Consider the following 20,644-nt stretch of genomic DNA (forward strand, 5'->3'; position numbering starts at 1 on the left):
ATGAAGTTTCATGGAAATATCTCTGCTGGTTTTAGAGTTGTGCTCCGGAAACGATTCTTACACAAAAATCTACGATTTTCAGCAATGTTTCCATGGTTACAGAAACAAGAGATCCCAGAGGGATCTTGGCGCCCACCAAAGAATGATCTATGTCTGACAATGGAAAGAGGGATCTTTTCCCTGCTTTTCAAACTTTTTCAAACAAACTATATATAAAATTTGAGACAGATCGCTATAGTGCTTTCTAAGAAATAGCGATAACAAACTTTAAGTATCAAAATCCAAGATGGCCGCCTGTCGGCCATCTTGTTGACTGATCGGTCCCAAAATACAATATGCACAACTAGGGTCCTAGGGGAACCTGTATATGAAATTTGAGAAAGATCTCTTCAGCACTTTTTGAGAAATAGCGGTAACAAATTTTAACTATCAAAATCCAAGATGGCCGCCTGTCAACCATCTTGTTCACCGATCGGTCCCAAAATGCAATATGCAAAACCAGGACCCTAGGGGAACCTATTTATGAAATTTGAGAAAGATCCCTTCAGCACTTTTTGAGAAATAGTGGTAACAAACTTTAAGTATCAAAATCCAAGATGGCCGCCTGTCAGCCATCTTGTTGACCGATCGGTCCCAAAATGCAATATGCACAACTAATGTCCTAGGGGAACCTACATATGAAATTTGAGACACATCCCTTCAGCACTTTTTGAGAAATAGCGGTAACAAACTTTAACTATCAAAATCCAAGAAGGCCGCCTGTCGGCCATCTTGTAGACCAATCGGTCCCAAAATGCAATATACACAACTAGGGCCGTAGGGAAACTACATATGAAATTTGAGAAAGATCCCTTCAGCACTTTTTGAGAAATAGCGGTAACAAACTTTAACTATCAAAATCCAAGATGGCCGCCTGTCGGCCATCTTGTTGACCGATCGGTCCCAAAATGCAATATGCACAACTAGGGTCCTAGGGGAACCTGTATATGAAATTTGAGAAAGATCCCTTCTGCACTTTTTGAGAAATAGCGGTAACAAACTTTAACTATCAAAATCCAAGAAGGCCGCCTGTCGGCCATCTTGTAGACCGATCGGTCCCAAAATGCAATATGCACAACTAGGGCCGTAGGGAAACTATATATGAAATTTGAGAAAGATCCCTTCAGCACTTTTTGAGAAATAGCGGTAACAAACTTTAACTATCAAAATCCAAGATGGCCGCCTGTCGGCCATCTTGTTGACCGATCGGTCCCAAAATGCAATATGCACAACTAGGGTCCTAGGGGAACCTGTATATGAAATTTGAGAAAGATCCCTTCTGCACTTTTTGAGAAATAGCGGTAACAAACTTTAACTATCAAAATCCAAGATGGCCGCCTGTCGGCCATCTTGTTGACCGATCGGTCCCAAAATGCAATATGCACAACTAAGGTCCTAGGGGAACCTACCTATGAAATTTGAGAAAGATCCCTTCAGTTCTTTCTGAGAAATAGCGGTAACAAGAATTGTTAACGGACGGACGGACGGAAGGACGGACGGAAGGACGGACGGACGGAAGGACGGACAGACGGAAGGACGGACGACAGACCATGGACGAAAGGCGATTTGAAAAGCCCACCATCTGATGATGGTGGGCTAAAAAGTACAAAAAGTGAAAACCTTAAAATAGCAAAAGGCACTACTAGACAATAAGACCAATGTGTCTATGAAGTTTCGTGGAAATATCTCTTCTGGTTTTAGAGTTATACTCCGGAACGAACCTGGTACAAAAATATGATATTTTCAGCAATGTTTCCATGGTTACAGAAAAAATGCAAAACATGAAAACCTAAAAATAGCAAAAGGCACTACTAGACCATAAGACCAATGTGTGTATGAAGTTTCGTGGAAATATCTCTACTGGTTTTAGAGTTATGCTCCGGAAACCATTCGTGCGGACAGACAGACGGACGGACGGACGTACGTACGGAACCCATTTGTATATCCCCCGCACAACGAAGTTGGGCGGGGGATAAAAATATAAGATTGAATGCCATTTCGGATAAGGTACAGACTTTTAAATATATGATTTGCTTGCTCTTGACATTTTTTTTTTTATCTGTAATGAATAACACTTGGAAACAGTAACTATTTTGAATACTAGTACCTATATATATAGGTAATCTTCCTCAATATAAAAATTAAATATGCTGTGTTATCTATTCATGTAAATGATTAATAAAACAAAAGAGAAGCATGAAAGGTATACCAGGTAATTCATTTCTGCATACAAATATATGTATAAAAGCTACAAATGGATCCTTAATATGATGATTTATTTAACTGATTTTCATATCCTTCAGCAGTATCAAGGATTTTAAATAATTTAATTACCTGATACCATATGTGTTTCCAATTTATGTGTAGAATAGAGTTCTCTTTTTTATATTAGTTAAACCCTTTACGACATGCAAACTAGTAGACTTCATCAGCAGGCTTCCATGAGGAAAGTATGTCACAATGTTCAACACGAACATTGTTGCAACATCTCTCAAGTGTATGCACCATCTCAATGGCACTTTTTGAAGTTTTCAGTCTGGATTGATAATACGTTTTAAAAATTGGATTTATTTACTTTCATGTTTATTTTTGAGAAATGTTTTGGTAATAAAGTTGCTTCAAAATGAATCAAACTACACAGTGATGCTATCATTTCCAAATATTATTCGATATGAGGACTTCAAAAATTATTAAAAACGTTTACAGGTCAGAAAATGGTCAATTTTCTCTGTCGGAAATACTCAAAATATTGCCGATTTTTTATAACTTTTAGAAAAAAAAATGCACAAATTACTTGAAATATCGTAAACAAAACTAATATATATCTGAATCATGACTCAGTCAATACATTTGTACTGAAAAACACTGTTATTTCTGCTTTGTGCCGGTTCACGACCCGTTCACCGCTACTTTCACTTTCTATCATTCCGAGTAGTGTGTTTGCCGTTGAAAAATGCACGAAAATAATCTATCAACTTTAAATGAAGTATATTAAAGGTTTATTGAAGTTTTGACAACAAGTTTCTAACAAAATTATCAACACTCACGGCTGTAAACTCGCCAGTCCATTCCAACACGGCGTCAGGTAATGGCGATAGTACGGGACAGATTTTCGATCGGTCAAATTGAATAAAACATCATCTAAATCATTGTCAGATTATATGCTTTTAGGTCTGTGATATTTAAATATCATGACATTGTACTTATAATTACAAATATCTGCCGTAATATCAACAACAGAAGCCATGATGGCGTCCCCGGTAACATGAGTGAAGCAGTGAACACAGGTGTGATTTTCTCGGTTAATTTATTCAGAGTTTTATAGTAACACTGTGCTATTGATTGGTTAGAAATTTGGTCACGTCTATAATTAGATTGTAAAGTCTGAACACAGGTGGCGCTTTTATCACGTGATACGAAGCTAGCAAAACATTTATAGTTAAAATGGCGTCCAGAGTCGCTTGCATTGAGATCCTGTACAGGCGTCCAGAGGCGCTTACATTGAGATGGTGCGGGGGCGTCCAAAGTCGCTTACATGGGGCAAGGGGTAAAGGCGTCCAAAGGCTCTTACATGTGGTAAAGGGTTAATGTCCTATTAACAGCCGGGGTCATTTAAGGACATGTCAGGTTTGATGGTCGAGGAAAGCTGGAGAACCCGAGAAAAACCACCGACCAGCTGTCAGTACCTGGCAACTGCTCCACATCGGATTTGAACTTGTGACCCAGAGGTGGACGGCTTGTGCTAATATGTGGTAATATGTCGGGACATCTACCACTCGGTCACCGTGGCCCCACGAATAGAGTTCTCATAAAAGGTCTCATAAATGTTATGATAATTAGAAAGATAAGCACCTAATATAACCCATACCCTAATTGCTCAAAATGAAATTCCAATTAGCATTTATACATTTCCAATGCATTTCTCGATTGAAGCATTATATTGTTAAATATCTAAGTAAGTGTGATCAGATGCATGTATACCATCAAGGGTTGAAAATGACAACTGACTTAAAAGGGTACACGTGTTTTAATTTAAAAACTTTATATCCTTTAAATGTTCACATGAACAGTTTTCATTGGGATTGGATAAAGGGAGGTAATTGGCTTATTTGTTTATTTTTCAAGGTATATTTTCTAGCAAAATGCTTGAAATATCACTAACAAAATCATGAAAACAGAGAAATTTATGTTTTGTTATGGATTGAGTATTCGGTTAGACCAATATTGTCTATATTTTGACAATTTTTTTTTATCTACATGAGGAAAAACATTTTTTTGATAAAATGGGGGTAGCAGAGACTTTTACATGATTATTCGTGATGTACATGTACATGTATATATTACATGATATTTTTCAAATCTTTGATGCTGTGTCATTATGAAACGATATACAAAATGTAATCCATATTAAAGATGCTACACCGCCGACAAAGCATAAATGATATTCATCAGTTGAACTATAATTGGTGTTTGATCATGTATATATATGTCTAATTAACACAAAAAATAATATAAAATAATTCATTTCGCCTTTGGTGCATGCGCAATCAGTACTTCCTTCCATATAGGATATAGTGACACCCTAGAGATTGAGTGTCTAGCCAGGCGATATTGTCTATTATTACCAATTTTTTACTTATTTTTCGATAAAATGGGAGAAGCTAGCATAGACTTTTACATGATTATTCATGAAAATGTATATTCCAGGCAGCTGCAGGGTAAGAATACGAAACTTGTGATGTCATATAAACAAATGTTTGAAAATTGTACATGACATCTCTAGATCTTTGAAATCATGTCACTATTTATAATTATATACATGTAAAGCAGTTTATCTATTGCATAACATATTAGTGATTAGCTGATATCGAGTATTTATGATGTCATAGCAATTATGATGGATTCCTTGCTTAATTGTATGTCATAGGGACAATTATAAAATGCCACATTCAAGTTTTAAGTCTACCTTTATTTCAGAAAATGGCAGAGTAATAGCCTAATCATTCTCCATACGCCAGGGGTTACTATCACTGACATAATATCTACCCCTGCACTATTTCATAATTAATTGATCACCATAAAACGTACATCAAAGGAATTGTATAATGTGGTTCACTGTACATATGTATTGGTTTGAAGTTGGGTGTCACTTTCTCAGTAATCTTGAAAGGAAGTCTATGCAGGACTGTATCAGTTTTGAGGTCCCCTGAGACGAAATCTCCAGTGACCTATTCTAATCGCCTTTTGTACGACGTCGTGTGTCGTGCAATGTGCTCCGTGCGACGATAAACAATGTTTTAGCCCCGTCAAGGTTGTGTAACGACCGGTCGCTGAGATCGACTTTTGGAGTACCGAGTACAGTGTGTGTGTAGTAGCGTCCCTTTGACCTGCTTCCGGTAATTAACTCCCTTTGTAAGCAAATGGCAGCCATTACTCAAGCCAAAGCTATGAATTGTTTATACAGTACTGTTTTGTTTATAACCTAGCGGTGGTAACATTTGAGGTACAAATATGGTTGCCAACTTAAGGATGGAAGTTTTAAAGACCGTTTATGCCTATCAAAGACTGAAATTAAGTTTGGTCGCGAACGCCATGTGCACGAAAAGATCACTCGTAAAGTGTGATTTTGAAGCCACAACTCGGATGATACGGTAGGCAAAATAAAACATGCCGATTTATTTAATGTGTTCCGTTATTAATTGTCGATATTTAGCATTGTTTTAATGCTAAGAAATGGCCTGTACTTAAACTATTTCAAATTAGGCCTATAAATTTACGTTCGACTTCTTTACGATTAGAGTCAGTCGGATTATCGCCCGATGTAACTCGGGTAATCTCGATGTGTTTATAAATAAAATTCGGTCCCATTACTTGGTAGAAATGTTACTGAAAGTTAATATGTGTACCTGCATTGTGATTTTAATAGTTTTGAAGCTGTATATTGTGAGAAAACGCCTTCAAATCGATCTTTTATGTTCCGAGATTAATCCGTCAAAACTGGTTACACAGCTACATTACATACGACTTAAGCTTGCCAGCGAGAACGTGTTGTAAAAAAATATTGCACGCATACATTGTCTGAAAATAATCGTTCACAGATAATTCCATGCCATGTGAAGTCAGTAATTAGGTAATGATTATGTTCATAGCTGAAAAAATCTATGTATCAAAACGTGTTGATTTTGTTATGATCGAAATTTCCGATTGCATTAAAATAAAACGAACACAAATCACGGAAATATATTGACACAATTATTTCTTAAATAATGCATGGCAATAAATATATAAACATCCAGTAGCAGGTGTGTTTTGTATTAATATAATTCTGTTTTATTTACTGGCTCGTTGGTTGGCACAAAAGCCCCAACCTGTCTATAAAGGCAACCTGTCTATAGTGACCGTTTTTCTGTCTCCCCTTCAGTGGTCGTTATAGACAGGTTTGACTGTACTCTTCATAGACGGAATCACGTTTCCCCGAGGGGGTCAAGTTTAATAATATGACTACAATTTATAGGTAAAACACATTTTTGAGCATTATTTGTTCATTTGTAATAGAAAATGAGTCAAACGTTGTCAGAATCAGGATTGTAACAGTTGTAATTCATTACAAGTTTGGATTCAGCATTGAACTGCATGATTATGATGCAGTTCATAAACACTTATTCATTAACACTTGTTCATGAACTAAATATTCATCAACTGTCATCAATTTGTTCATGAACAGTTCATAAAGCATTTTTTATTATTTTCATTCGGCCATTTACTGTTCATGAACAATTCATGAACTTTTATGAACAGTTCATCAAATGTTCATGAATCTGTTCATGAACTATTCATGAACTATTCATGAACAGACTCATGAACTGTTCATGAACCTGTTCATGAACTAAATATTCATGAACATGAAAATGTGCATGAAAATCATGTGCATTAAAATGCTGTGTTAATTATTTCCATTAGGCCATTTAATGTTCAAGAACATTCATGAATGTTCATGAACTTTATTCATGAACTTTTCATGAACTTTTGATGAATAGTTCATGAATAGTTCATGAATGTTCATGAATTATTCATGATCGATTCGCAGCAGGGGGCTAAAAGGGGTTAAATAGGATAGGCTAAAACTTCACAAACCTTCTAAAATTCTGGAAATGGTAGAATAAAATACCCTTCATAAATGGAAAGGTCTGAAGATCCTTCACAAAAATTTTGAATTATATATGACCCTGGAGGCTCTTGTTCCCCCTGGGGAGGGAGTCAAGTTTATTTTTTATACTATAGTTTTTATAGGGAAAACACAGTCAATGAAAATGAGTCAAATGTTTGTCAGAATTATCAATATGATATGGCCATTGAATCATATTAACAAATTTTCCATGACTGACCCCCAGAGACCTGAAGGGTGGGACTAAAAGGGGTCAAATAGGATAGGCTAAAAGGGGTCAAATAGGATAGGCTAAAACTTCAAAATCCTTCTTCCTGGAAATGGTAGAATCAAATACTCTTTAGGATGGAAAAGTCTTAAGGTCCTTCACAAAAAAAATGAATTATATATGACCCTAGAGTCTCATGTTTCCCCCTGGGGAGGGAGTCAAGTTTACTAAAGTTTTTATAGGGAAAACACATTATTGAACATTATTTGGTCATTAATGTAATAGAAAATGAGTCAAATGTTTGTCAGAATTATCAATATGATATGGCCATTGAATCCTATTAACAAATTTTCCATGACTGACCCCAGGGGCCTGAGGAGTGGGTCCAAAAGGGGTTTCTTTTAATTCCTAAATGCTATTTAAAGATTTGAACCAACTTTGCAATGTTCTGTATCAGCACTCAGGTGACTGTCAAGGCCTCTTGGGCCTCTTGTTTTCATTAGTTCAGCCTCCAATTTTACTATGAGATATTAGTCCATGGTTGGATATTACGTCAGTGATAGTAACCCCTGGAGTATTGAGGATGTAGCCAAAAATGATTTCTGCAAGCCTGTGATTGGTCAGTTTTTCCTTCTGAAGTGGCTTCAATTTTGCTATGAGATAGTCAAGGGGTGGATATTACGTCAGTGATAGTAACCAATGGAGTATTGAGGATGTAGCTTAAAAGGATTTTTCATTTTTAAATTACCTTCCTTTGTGTTTTTATAGAAAATCAATTAAAATGTATTTTTCAGGTTAACTGCCAGTATATATTATATAATGAACTACCAAGGTTTTTTTTTAAATAAATAACCTTAACCTTTATTCAAGGTCACACAGGTCAAATAGACTAAAATCCTGATATGACTTCAAACTCTGGTATATTTTCCATAACCTAATGAAATTGGTCCCTTTTAAGAATTACAACATGAGATATCTCCCATTTCTCTTCTCTTCATTTCATCCGCGATACTCCTTCATGTGTTGCTCAACTAGTATCACATCTGATGATGGCGGGCTAAAAACTCGCTAAAATTGCTGAATTGACCACACCATTTGTTTAATTTTGAATCCCTACCATATAAGGATGCTATCAAATAACTGTTTTATTAGCAGCCCACTTACTAAAGTTCCCATGGTGCCAGCAGCATTCATTACACTTTCCGCATCATCAAATGCCAGCATGCGTGTGAGATCAGGTAGGATCTTGCGACTTTCTCCATGTCTGCCTTTGGCTAGGCCTAAGATCCTACTACATCCCAGGTCAGATTCAGCCAGTGTCCCAATGATGTAGGCAGAATTACCAGCCACCCTATGAACATATAACAACATATATATATATAATAAATAGATGTTGAATATCCATGTGATGGTATTTAAATAGAAAAAACAGACAACAAATTAAGACAGACAGTTTAAGTTTTAAGATGTCAGTAAGCACATTCATATAGAGATTGAACAGTGTTTTGATTGTGTTAAAGGTGGTATGAACGCAATGGGATACAGACATATTCAATGTAAAACGTTAGCGCTACATGTAGAATATGTCTGTATCCCATTGCGTTCATACCACCTTTAACGCAATCAAAACACTGTTCAATCTTTATATTTACATAAATAAGTCTACTTTTACGTCAAATTTAAAACGGTGATGGTTGCTAAGATGGGTAACTACGGTAGTCAGGATGACCGAAGATATAGTTCCGATTGTTGAATGTTATAGCTGCAGTTTGATTTGAAATATAACAATGACACCTTTAAATTATTTTCAAATTATGTTTTTTTTCAATTTGATAATGTATCAATAATGTCCATTTCGAATAAAAATTGAGATAACCGAGGTGGAAAGACTACCGGTATATCATCGTTGTCACGGTAGTGATGCTGTCCGAAGTGGAGTGAGCCACCATATTTGATTTTCAACCGAGGAAAGTAACTGTGATATAGCCTGTTGATCAAATGGTATGACTGTTGAGCTGCTGAATGTTTGTAATGTATGTATTGGTCTACGTACGCGATATAGACTAAATTCTTCATAGTCATTTTTATTGTACGGATGATAGACAAGTGTATGCATGGTGTGTGACTGACGTAACTATGGAATTCCTCAAACATTCCTGAGGAAAGCCCCCCGGTTGTAGCCTCGACCAGCGATTCTTTTTGTTGTTTATTACCGTTACAATGCTTGAACATATATTCTGTTTTGATGGTAAATACATTTTAATTGGATCTAATAACAACTCTTTATTATTATTTTGAATCCGACAACATGGAAACTTTGTTTACACTTCATACAGTAGGCCAACCGAGTAGGCTAATGACGAGCATGATATTGTCTGTGCCGCCTTAGGATCAGTCTTGAGACAAATAGAAGACCGAAATCGTTTTTTAGTTTATTATTAATTTAAAGCAAATCTGTCATCTGTGAAAAGGTAAAATGTAAATTAAGTAATTAAAGTTTATTTAGATTATCATATGACGCAAAATCTTACCGAAGTGTGAACTAGAAGTAGTCTGATCCTACTCTGGGTTTGTATTCATACGTCGTTGCGTTTACGCTAATTTGAACGCAACTCCCCTCCCGTTGACTATATAGGGGCATATGTAAATATACATGCGCAAGTGATGTTTTTAATGTTATCCCTATTTATCAATCAACTTAGAATGTTGTTGAAAGAGAAGGAAAAGAATCAAGTTTAATAGCTTTATTAAAACCAGGTTTAAATAGTTCAGTTTAATTTTTAAGTGTGACTTCTAATATGTGTATCTTATGACGTCATAGTGTATTGTTTACTATGACATCATCAATCCTTGTTATTTGTGTTGTTGCCTTATCAACATCAATAAACTTCCCGGAAGAACAGCAGCAGCTGGGAAAACATTAGAGATCGATGGCAGATTTGTTTTAGTTTTGTTTTTTTTCTATATATATATAAAATATCAAAGAAACACAATTTTACAAAGCATGACAATTTATTGACTCGTGCACTATCCGGGCCTCAAACTCACGATCTAAGGCACCCAATCGCCTAGCCAAACACCTGCGCCTTCTACCACTGGGCCACATCCACATCCCCAAAAAAGGATGTTTCTATGACAAAGTGATAGTCGGTTCGATATGGTGACATGATCACTGTGGAAATTGTGACATATTTTAGTACTTTTTCTAAAAAGTACAAAAAAAGCATGCTCTTTTAGTACTTTTTTCCGGACACACCATCAGGGCAGAGTACTTTTTTTGTACTTTTTTTGGACTCTGAAATTTTGCAGAGTACTTTTTTTGTACTTTTTTTGGACTCTGAAATTTTGCAGAGTACTTTTTTTGTACTTTTATGGGACTTACTCATTTATGGGACTTAGAATTATTCACATGGTATGAGAAATGTTCAGAGTACTTTTTTTGTACTTTTTTCTGACTTAAACATTTTGCATAGTACTTTTTTTGTACTTTTTTTGGACTTAGAATTTTTCACAGGATGAATGAGAAATGTTCAGAATACCTTTTTAGTACTTTTTTTGGACTTAAACATTTTGCAGAGTACTTTTTTTGTACTTTTTTTGGACTTAGAATTTTTCACAGGATGAATGAGAAATGTTCAGAGTACCTTTTTTGTACTTTTTTTGGACTTAGAATTTTTCACAGAGTTTGAAAAATGTTGTGTACTTTTTTTGTACTTTTTTGGGACTTAGAATTTTTCATAAGGCATCACCATTTCAGAGTACTTTTATTTTGATTTTTTTCTACTCCAATTTTTTTAGGGGGAGTTTTTTTTAACAAAATTAAATATTCAATTAAAAATTGTTTACAACTGAACATTATAGAAAGAAATATAATTCAACTACCGGTAATTAAGATGTTTATTTAATAAGTGAATGTTGCAGATGATGTTTTGAATAATTTTACATTCTTAATGTTAAGTTTTTATTTTCATTTCTTTATCATAAATGTTTAAATTATTTCTAATCACTTAAGTGTTCACCTTAAAATATTGTTGAAATGTGTTGATATAAGTGTTCACCTTAAAATATTATTGAAATGTGTTTCCAATTCCCTTTCTCTCTAAATGAGTTAAAATGTAGTAGTATACACTAGGCCCATGTACATATATGTTACATAAAACCAATGCCTATGTGATCAGCATAAGATGCATTAAAATTAGAGTCTTAATTATCGACAGTCACGTGCACACTGACACACAAATCGCCTGTCTCTGACCAGTGGTGTCACACACAATAACGATTTACAACCAGGTAAACAAGCCAACACATGTACATTAGTCGTTGCACGGACCTAACAAAACTCTCCCCTGGGTCAGACTCATGGTCCCATACGATAACAAATAGTTTGTTAAAGTATTTCCATCCTCATATAATGATTAAATGGTTTCAGTATAAAATCTCAACAAACTAACCAAAACAAATAGACATGCCGGGGATACTCCGTTGCACACACTGTTGACGTAAATATGCTATCGGTCTGATTTATATGTAAAAGGAAATACAAGCTATCATAGATGAATTTGTCAATGGAATTCTATCAACTCATTTGTTTACACCGACTCGGACATCATAGTAGGCTAACCAACAAAACACTCACGGCTCATGTTTACGTAACAGGCCTGGATGTTTCTGGTCAGACACATGGTCTTATGCGATGATAAATAGCTTGTGACTATATAATCTTTCCAGGATCACAACGATGAAATTGATACTTTAAAAAGTTCCTCCAAACCATGCCAAAACAGGGGTTTTGTTTATCTTTTTTTATGTTGTAAAAACTGAATGTAACACAGTCCGCTGAATGACTGGCTCACCTACTCCGCATCGCGGGCTCGACAGCAAGCGTAGACGCCATCGTTGGGCTGTGTCTGGCTCCAAATAGCTCCAATACAGGGGTGGTCAACAACTCACACGTCCGTTTCGGTTGGGGCTAGGTCTGGAACTGGGGCTCAAGCGGGAGCCCCAACGTCACTTCCGGTAGTGTCCGGTCAGGTCTTCGGGACGCTTGACATCCCTGGGCAATTTCACTACATTCCTCCCCACTTTATATTTGGGAATTGGTGGTAGGTCCAGGGATCAAAGGAGTCCTGGGGATTTCTTTTTCACTGAACCGGCACCGGTTCGAGTGATACATCTGGCTGGGCCGTTATCGGTCCAGATATACCCGATTGTTACCGTTTCGGGCGTCAGGGAACCACCGTCTCCGGGATGGGGAATGAGCTGGTCACCCTAGTCAGACAGACGAGAAGGGTTCTCATCTGTCAGTCCTAGGACGACTTCCATATCGAGGTCCCTGAGGATCTCTGCTATCCGTTGATCAGCATATCCCAACAGATATGGGTTACTGTATGGGTGCCCTCAAGTTACCCGGGAATAAGTTAAGTCCATTTCCCGGACAAGCTGACCCCAGGCAATGACCCATAGGGTCCGACAATGAGTGCCATTGTGATGGTAAGGGTTGGTCCTTCCAGACATACTACAGTGGGTGTTTATGAACCGTCTCAGCAATGTCTGAACTGCCAAACCGGGCTTGGCAGTATAAGCTCAGTCCTGGACCTTAGGGTGTACAGGTATGCAAACTGCCCTGGGGGAACTGGGTCACACAATACCGGGAGGTGCAACCTCATAACCTGGTAGGGCTGGCAACTCTGTGGTTCACGTTCCAATTTATACTGGAGATCAGGGAAAGTCACGGCTAGGTCGATACCGACTTCACTTGAGACTTTAACCCCTGGCTGCTTTGTCAGCCTCAGGATAGAGTGATTATCTTCAGATGACAACAGTCCCTTCAGGTAGGCTCCAACGTCCCCGTGGAAACCCTCCCTGTTGGTCTGGGAGATCTCAACTTTGGTAGGGTAGTTGTTAAGGTCAGAGAACACTGCTACTCCTCCCGATACCCTGGGGCGGTACCCAGCCTCAAGGGAATCCTTTATATCCTGTACCAATGTGGTTTCTGATAACCAAAGTCTACCACAGGTCTTGGCTATAGGGAAAGGGCTGCCACAAGGTAGGTAGTCCTCCATTTCCTCTTCTGGTAATACCCCACCATATTCAGGGTGGAAACATATGTCATCGTGTACCGATGACAAACCGCTGACTGAGAGATGGTTGACACATAAGTCTCCCTAGGCTCTGGTACTGCAGTATTTGGCTCAGCTGTGGTTGTCACCGTCGGGTATTGCCAGTGCGTTGAGGCCTTAACGCTACTGTCAAACCCAAGCAGTCCTTCTTGGATCCTTTCTGGGGGATATAGCAATTCCTATTACCTTGTTGCGTAGACAACGGTTCCAAACACTCCTTTGTTTTGTTCTGTTCAGTCCTTGATCCCAGATACTCAGGCGATCCCTGCTGATAACAACTGATCAGTCTTCCCTCAGTCTGCTGAACCTGACCTTGTCTTAAGACCAAGGTCACTGCTACCGCAGGATCTAATCTGTGTTCCCGCCCTCGGGAATGCGAGACAGCTTCCTGGTGAGCCATATTTAGGTTTTGTGGTTCTTTGGCCCAGACAGGGCTTGGAGATGAAGCCTTATCCATCGAGATGTCAGAGGAAGCTGGGGAAACTCTAGCTAAACTAGCATTGAGAGTACGCAGAAATGTCTGCAGCTCAACAACCCTTCTCGGTCCTGAGGCCTCCGTAGTATAAGGCTCTGCCATTCCGACATCGACAATCTGGCGAGATATCTCTGGGGGTCCCTCTGGTATGTTGGAGAAAGGAGGCTCGATATCAAGGACATATGAGCCATTTAAGTCATCCAGAAGTGCAGCTGGATTCTTTTGTATTAGAATCATTGGATATCCTAACATAATTGCTGGACCCTTCTGCAGGAATAAAGCCGACACCAGCTCTGGGTTTGCACTTGTGGTTTTCTGCACTTGTGGTTTTCTGAACTTTGGTTTGTATCCCATCTTACTGGGATATTCTTTACTTGAATATAGGGGCTGGCCAGATCCATAACCTTGTCCTGCTGGCGCAGATGACCGACTCTGGTCATTCTTTGCATTGCGCCCTGACTTGTTGAGGATAGTAGGGATCTTGGTAATCATTGTATCCACAGCTTTGGTTAATTTATCCTCTCGTGCAGGCAAGCATCTCTCATGACCCGTCATCAGTTTCATGGAGGACTGCAGTTTGGTTTTTGTCACGTCACCGTGGCGTAGATCGCTGTGTCGTGATTTGACCTCTTTTGCTGAAGGATATGGAGTCTCTTCATCCTCACTGGAAGACGTTGTTGAAGATGACCAGTTGTCCTCAAGTTTAGTCTGTCTGCTGCATGGCTGGCAAGATGCTGTCTTGTACATGTACCTGTTTGAGGTAGAGTATGTCGTCTGCCTCTCTTGCCTTCTACGTGTGCATTGGTACCGCTCCATCGCATCTATTGCCTTATCAATGGATTTATGTTTACCCGTGCCTGCATACAATGCAGCCTCTTGATCTCTACAGCCAATGCAAAAATGGAATATTGCTTTGTTCTCAACATACACTTCAGGTCGATCACGATATGCCTTTGATGCTAGTGACAGGATCCTCTCCCCCCAATCATATAGGTCTTCGTCTTTGTGATGCTCCGCAAGCTGAAAGTTGGTCTGTGCGGTCTCTGGTGATTCATCCGATTTAAACCGGCAGTCAAAGTCACGGAGGAGTCTTCTATAGGAAATCTTGTTAACCATTTTCATTACTGATCTGTAGAAATCCCTAGCCTTACCGGCCAAGGCTCTATACAATGCATCTTTGCGTGCTCGGTTGCTCAATCCCGCATTATCCGCATATCTGGTAAACTTCTGCTTGAAAAATAACCAATCAGAGGTCCCATTGAATTTCAATGCCTTAGGTAAAGTCGGGGGATGGAGACTTTGACGAGATTTGGTCGATCTCCAACCACAATCAACATCACTATCACTATCAGATGGCGTCGTATCCCGACGTAGCCTTCTGCCCCTATAGCGTTTGTCCCAGTTGTTAGATTTGGTCGATCTCCGACCATAATCAACATCATCATCACTATCGCTATCAGATGGTGTCGTATCCCGACGTGGCCTTCTGTGCGAATAGCGATAGCATCTGTCCCAGTCCGAGTCCGAATCTGAGTGAGATGAATCCACTCGACGAGACCGTCTAGTGGAGACTGGAGGTGACTGGAATCGTCTGGATGTATGTCGACGTGAGTGTGACCTACGTGATGATGAATTATCCTCGCTGTCGAGATAGTACTTGCTGGATGGCTTGGTGGATTTTCTGAATGAACGGTTGTCACGGTGTGTACACTCATCTGTCACATCCAACACTTTTCGACTTTTGCTCTGTCGCTGTGCACTGTTTTCCCAGCTATCTAATACAGCATTTGCAAAAGTCTTGGATGTTGTTCTAATACCTGGTTCGACATCGAGACCAGATAGTTTAGGGTTTGGTGTAAAGTCAATCAGGTCAAACAAGGACCTTTTGATATTCACATTGGGTATCTGTGACAGGGACTTTGGTGTAATGTTGCCGTAGAGGTCCTTAAACCTACTGATCTGCTTTGCCACATTTTCACCAACATAGGGAAGCATATGAAAATACTCCTCCTGACAGAAATTGATTCGTAATGGATAGACTGGGGGCGGTCTTCTAGCCATGCTGACTGATATATATATTGAAGTTTAACCCAAAAATATATGAAGACAATATCCCAGGAATTATGTGCAAGGTACAGAGTAGAGTGTTGAAATGATATCACAACACATGACACCACACTCCTCCCCTCCTTATATTGACAAGATGTGGGAAAAATAACTGTAATCGAAACCGAACACAGATACCTTAAGTAAATTTGTAAGTCGACACCGACAAACAAATGATCCAATTCTTATAATCGTAACCCGAATATAAATTTAATTGTACTAGAAATAAAAATAACACTGTATAGAAGTATAACTGCTTAAGTATAATTAATGAAAAATAAACCTATACAAATAACAACAGTACCAACTCGCAATATACTAATCCTTGGGGTACACGTGTGTGCTACTACGACGTGCTATCGCGCACGTGGTTCACACATAAACGTCCCCGACCAGTTTATCCTCGTCGCCAATGTTGTAAAAACTGAATGTAACACAGTCCGCTGAATGACTGGCTCACCTACTCCGCGTCGCGGGCTCGACAGCAAGCGTAGACGCCATCGTTGGGCTGTGTCTGGCTCCAAATAGCTCCAATACAGGGGTGGTCAACAACTCACACGTCCGTTTCGGTTGGGGCTAGGTCTGGAACTGGGGCTCAAGTGGGAGCCCCGACGTCACATCCGGTAGTGTAGTGTCAGGTCTTCGGGACGCTTGACATCCCTGGGCAATTTCATTACATTTATATAAAAATCTCGTCTTTTCACGACATGCCGGAAATGGTTCTTATTACAAATACTCTGTTGTCGTGATTATAAATTGGTTTACACCTCGCGTCAAAAGGTGGATTTATTAATATAATAGTTCATATATTTTCTGTTTTGATATATTATCACAAACTCTCAACAAAAATTTAGGAGTTAAGAGGTTTGGTTTAGACGATAAGATCGTACAACATTCTTTTGAATCACGTAAGAGGCCCACAGGTGTCTGTTTGTAGCAACTAAATGTGGATTTATCAGCACACCGGTTCATTTGTTTGCGTTTTTTATTCATTGTCCTAAATTAATAATAAAACGTGAGGAATTGAGAGATTTTGTTTCGAAATATTATAGTACAGGATTCCTTTGCGGAAGACGTAAGCGGCCCCACATGTGTTTGTCACGTGATTATTTGAGCGGGAAACACAGAATGTGAAACAGCTGGCTGGCGGCCATATTTGTTTACGTCTGTCAGCTGATTGCAGAATGTAAACAAACAAATATAACTGGCTGCTGGGCCATCATCGCACAGAGACACGAGGTTATTTATTTTTTGTTTATTGTTACACTACCATCGATCTCCTCAAACTCTAGCTGGTGAACACAGTACCGATGGAGGATGGAGTTACGGTAAGTTCATTTCTCTTACTTGTTTACTTCGTTCTGAAAGCATTTGGATGCAATTAAAACACCCAGTTTATGAAATAAGTTAGACATCATTTTTTGTTTAGATAGCTGTGCTTTCTTTTTGAATGGGCTTGGCAATTATTTCATTGCCGTTCAGTTGTAAATTTCAACATCATTTCCAATTTCAAATCACAAGAAAATTTACACGGCAGGGGGGTTTAAATGTTATAAATCAATTCAACATCTAACAAATTGTATCTGGACACATGAAGTTTTATTAAAAAAACTATGGAACTTTCCATATCAATTTCACTTCATTATCCCCCACAATTTCGTTTTGTGGTACATAATTTATTTTATGTTTTTTTTAAACTTTACTTTATTCATCGTGATTAATTAGATTGGGAAATAATATTTGTTTTCTTGAAAACATGGGTAATGAAATAACATTATTAACTTAAATATTCAATTATATCGTTGTTTTCACAACATTTTTTTGACAAGCAGGTATGATGTTTCAATGATGCAATCCTATCATATTTACATTTTGCTGTCCATCAGTCAATTAAGTCCTGCAATTAAATCTAAATGTGTATACACATTCATACATGTGTTTCGTATAAAATCAGGTCATGTATATATAACCTCATATTTTTCCCTTCAGGCAAATTGCAGATCAGTGTGTGATAATGATCGAGGGCAGACTGGTTAAAGACATAACATTAATATGCCTAATTTAAACAGGAAAATATTAATAAAAGGATGGTGGTAACATGTGAATATTTAAATATTTTAAGATGACTGATATACACAATGTATGAACATTATAAAAAGAGTTATTTTACCATCTAAACATAACTGTAACGTATCGGGGATCGATCTCAGTCTGTCACACCAAAGATCCCAACAGTTATAAGTATTCATCAACTAACAAACTAACAAAGAGCCCGTTTGCCAATATATACAGAAAGGGCCTACCTAAATGTACAGAGTGAATATTTACAGGACATGCTGCTTGCATGAAATACTAATATACTTGTTCTACACAATAAAATGGTTTCCTTAGCTATATATTCTAACTAACAAACATAACCAAAATACAGTACATACATTTTGTACTACAACCTATAACCTATGACAATAGAAAGTATATATTTACAGGTATGGACAAGCACGTCCTTTGCTTGGCCTCCCTATACCATCTTTAAGTATCTCACCTAAATATTAAAATGAGCTCTCAAATAGCTGCAGTGCTGTTCTAAATACCCGTGGTGCTTTACCACACCACAACGGAACACTAAGTACTTAACACCCAGTACTATAGCTACCGTACTTAACACCCAGTACTATACACTGGTAACCCAAAATGTGTTAATCTTGCCGAAACTTGTTAGAATAACTGCAGAATACTTAATTTTTAACAAGTTTCGGCAGGATTAGCATATGTGCTTTTTTATTCAGTATTAACCCTTTATACTAAGACTTTTCCTCAGAATTCCAATTCGATTAATAAAATTAAGTATTTCTGCCGTAAAATTAAGTATTTTTCTGTCCGCCGTGGGTCGTGACGGCTGACGGCCGAATAACAGAGGGTATCAGTCACAATTACCCAACTTCGTTACGTGCACGGCTATTTATTGCTACATTGTCGGAGGTTGGGAATCGCCAAACTTTTCCGATGCGACGGTGAAATTAACAGATTCGGCGATATAATTAAGAGTTTCTGCGTTTATATTCAGTGTTTCTGCGTTTATATTCAATGTTTCTGCGCTAATATTAACACATTTCGTCGCTTACATCGAGCGGGCGCGCCGAGCTGTGACGGCCGAGCACACGGCTTACACAGGTAAACTTTACCTTGTGAAACGAGACTTACAGTACGTACAGCCGCCAGCCGATTGTAACTGTAAAATAATTATGTTTACAATTCTCTTTTCCCCTTTAAAAATACATATATCCTCATTATCCTATTCTCCTATCTTTTGTTGTTTTCTTTCCCGCGTCTCGTCATTTGAGCTATGCATTTTGCACCTTTTTTCGGAAGAGTTCCGATACGAGCGGTAACAAATGTACACGGGGATTAACTATGACAAACAAATTATGTGTTTGATTATGTGCAATTACATGTATGTATATTCTTCTCACAAATTTGAATTGTTGACGATATTAAAATAAGATCGTTTTCCATAAAATGAATAAATATTTGTTATTTACAGACGTTTTGCTGTTGCCTTTAATTGTAAAATGCTGATTAAGTGTTATACATAATGATCTGCTTTTCAGGTTTGCTGAATTGATTTGATATACATTAAACGACCGATATCATATTCTGGTAATTATTTGATGTACTTTGTTGCACGTAATGCCAGTATAGAGGCCAAACTTAACTGGTGAACTAATACGATAAAATTTAATTCATATTGTCAGAAACAATTATACATATATGTTTCTGATTAAATACATGTTTAGTTTTAAGAAGTATTCGTCAATTATTTATAATAAAATTATAAATAGTATACACGTGTCAATTTTCAGTTGTTTTTATTCATGCTAAAGATATATAATTCGTAATATGTAAATGCGTATTTTCGAGTGTTCATGGGTCTTTTTGTGATATTTGGGTAGCCATGAAAATGGCTTTTTTTATAAAGGATTGGCTGATTATAAGATCAAGCCCTCATGTGTCTGATGGCCCGGTCAATGCTGTTGGAGAAAGCAACTTCCGCCGACGGTTTCAGGTGTGTACCATCTTTAGCTCGGATTGAGGTTGTCTTCAACAAGTCTCTGTCGTGTTGCCAAATGATGTCAGGGTGTTGTTTCTTCATCATTCTGTTGATAAGTGATGCGGTCTTGTTGAATTTGCGATCGTGTCTCGGAAAAAGCTCGCCGAACATCACCACTTCTACACCCTGGGCGATAAACAGTTGATGGATTTCTTGAAGAAGTCCAATTGTACGGGCCGTTGACTGGTCAGTGATGTCATTTTCGCCTATCTGTACAAAGACGGAGTGATAGATGGAAAAATCTTCGGCTAGTACGATGTCTCTCAGCTGTCGAAGCTTCAAACCACCTCGTCCGAAGGCATGGAATGACCAATTGGGTAGTGGTATTTCTTCTTTTCTCCATCGGGCGATGAGGCGTCTGATAAAGCTGTGACCGAGGATGCAGGTCTTCTTGGTGTCGCTGGACAGGTATCGGTAGGTTGCT

The 20,644-nt window shown here is 38.2% G+C and overlaps 1 protein-coding gene across 1 annotated transcript in view; it reads right to left on the bottom strand.

Moving 5' to 3' along the window:
- The window catches only part of LOC138322348 (uncharacterized), a 107,971-nt gene that overhangs the window by 49,394 nt on the left and 37,933 nt on the right, over positions 1 to 20,644 (bottom strand). Inside the window, exon 2 of the mRNA XM_069266387.1 lies at positions 8,577 to 8,763. Coding sequence (XP_069122488.1) covers positions 8,577 to 8,763 — 187 coding nt within the window. The remainder of the gene's footprint in view (positions 1 to 8,576; positions 8,764 to 20,644) is intronic.

Source organism: Argopecten irradians, chromosome 4, assembly GCF_041381155.1.
Source record: "Argopecten irradians isolate NY chromosome 4, Ai_NY, whole genome shotgun sequence".
Classification (NCBI taxonomy): domain Eukaryota; kingdom Metazoa; phylum Mollusca; class Bivalvia; order Pectinida; family Pectinidae; genus Argopecten; species Argopecten irradians.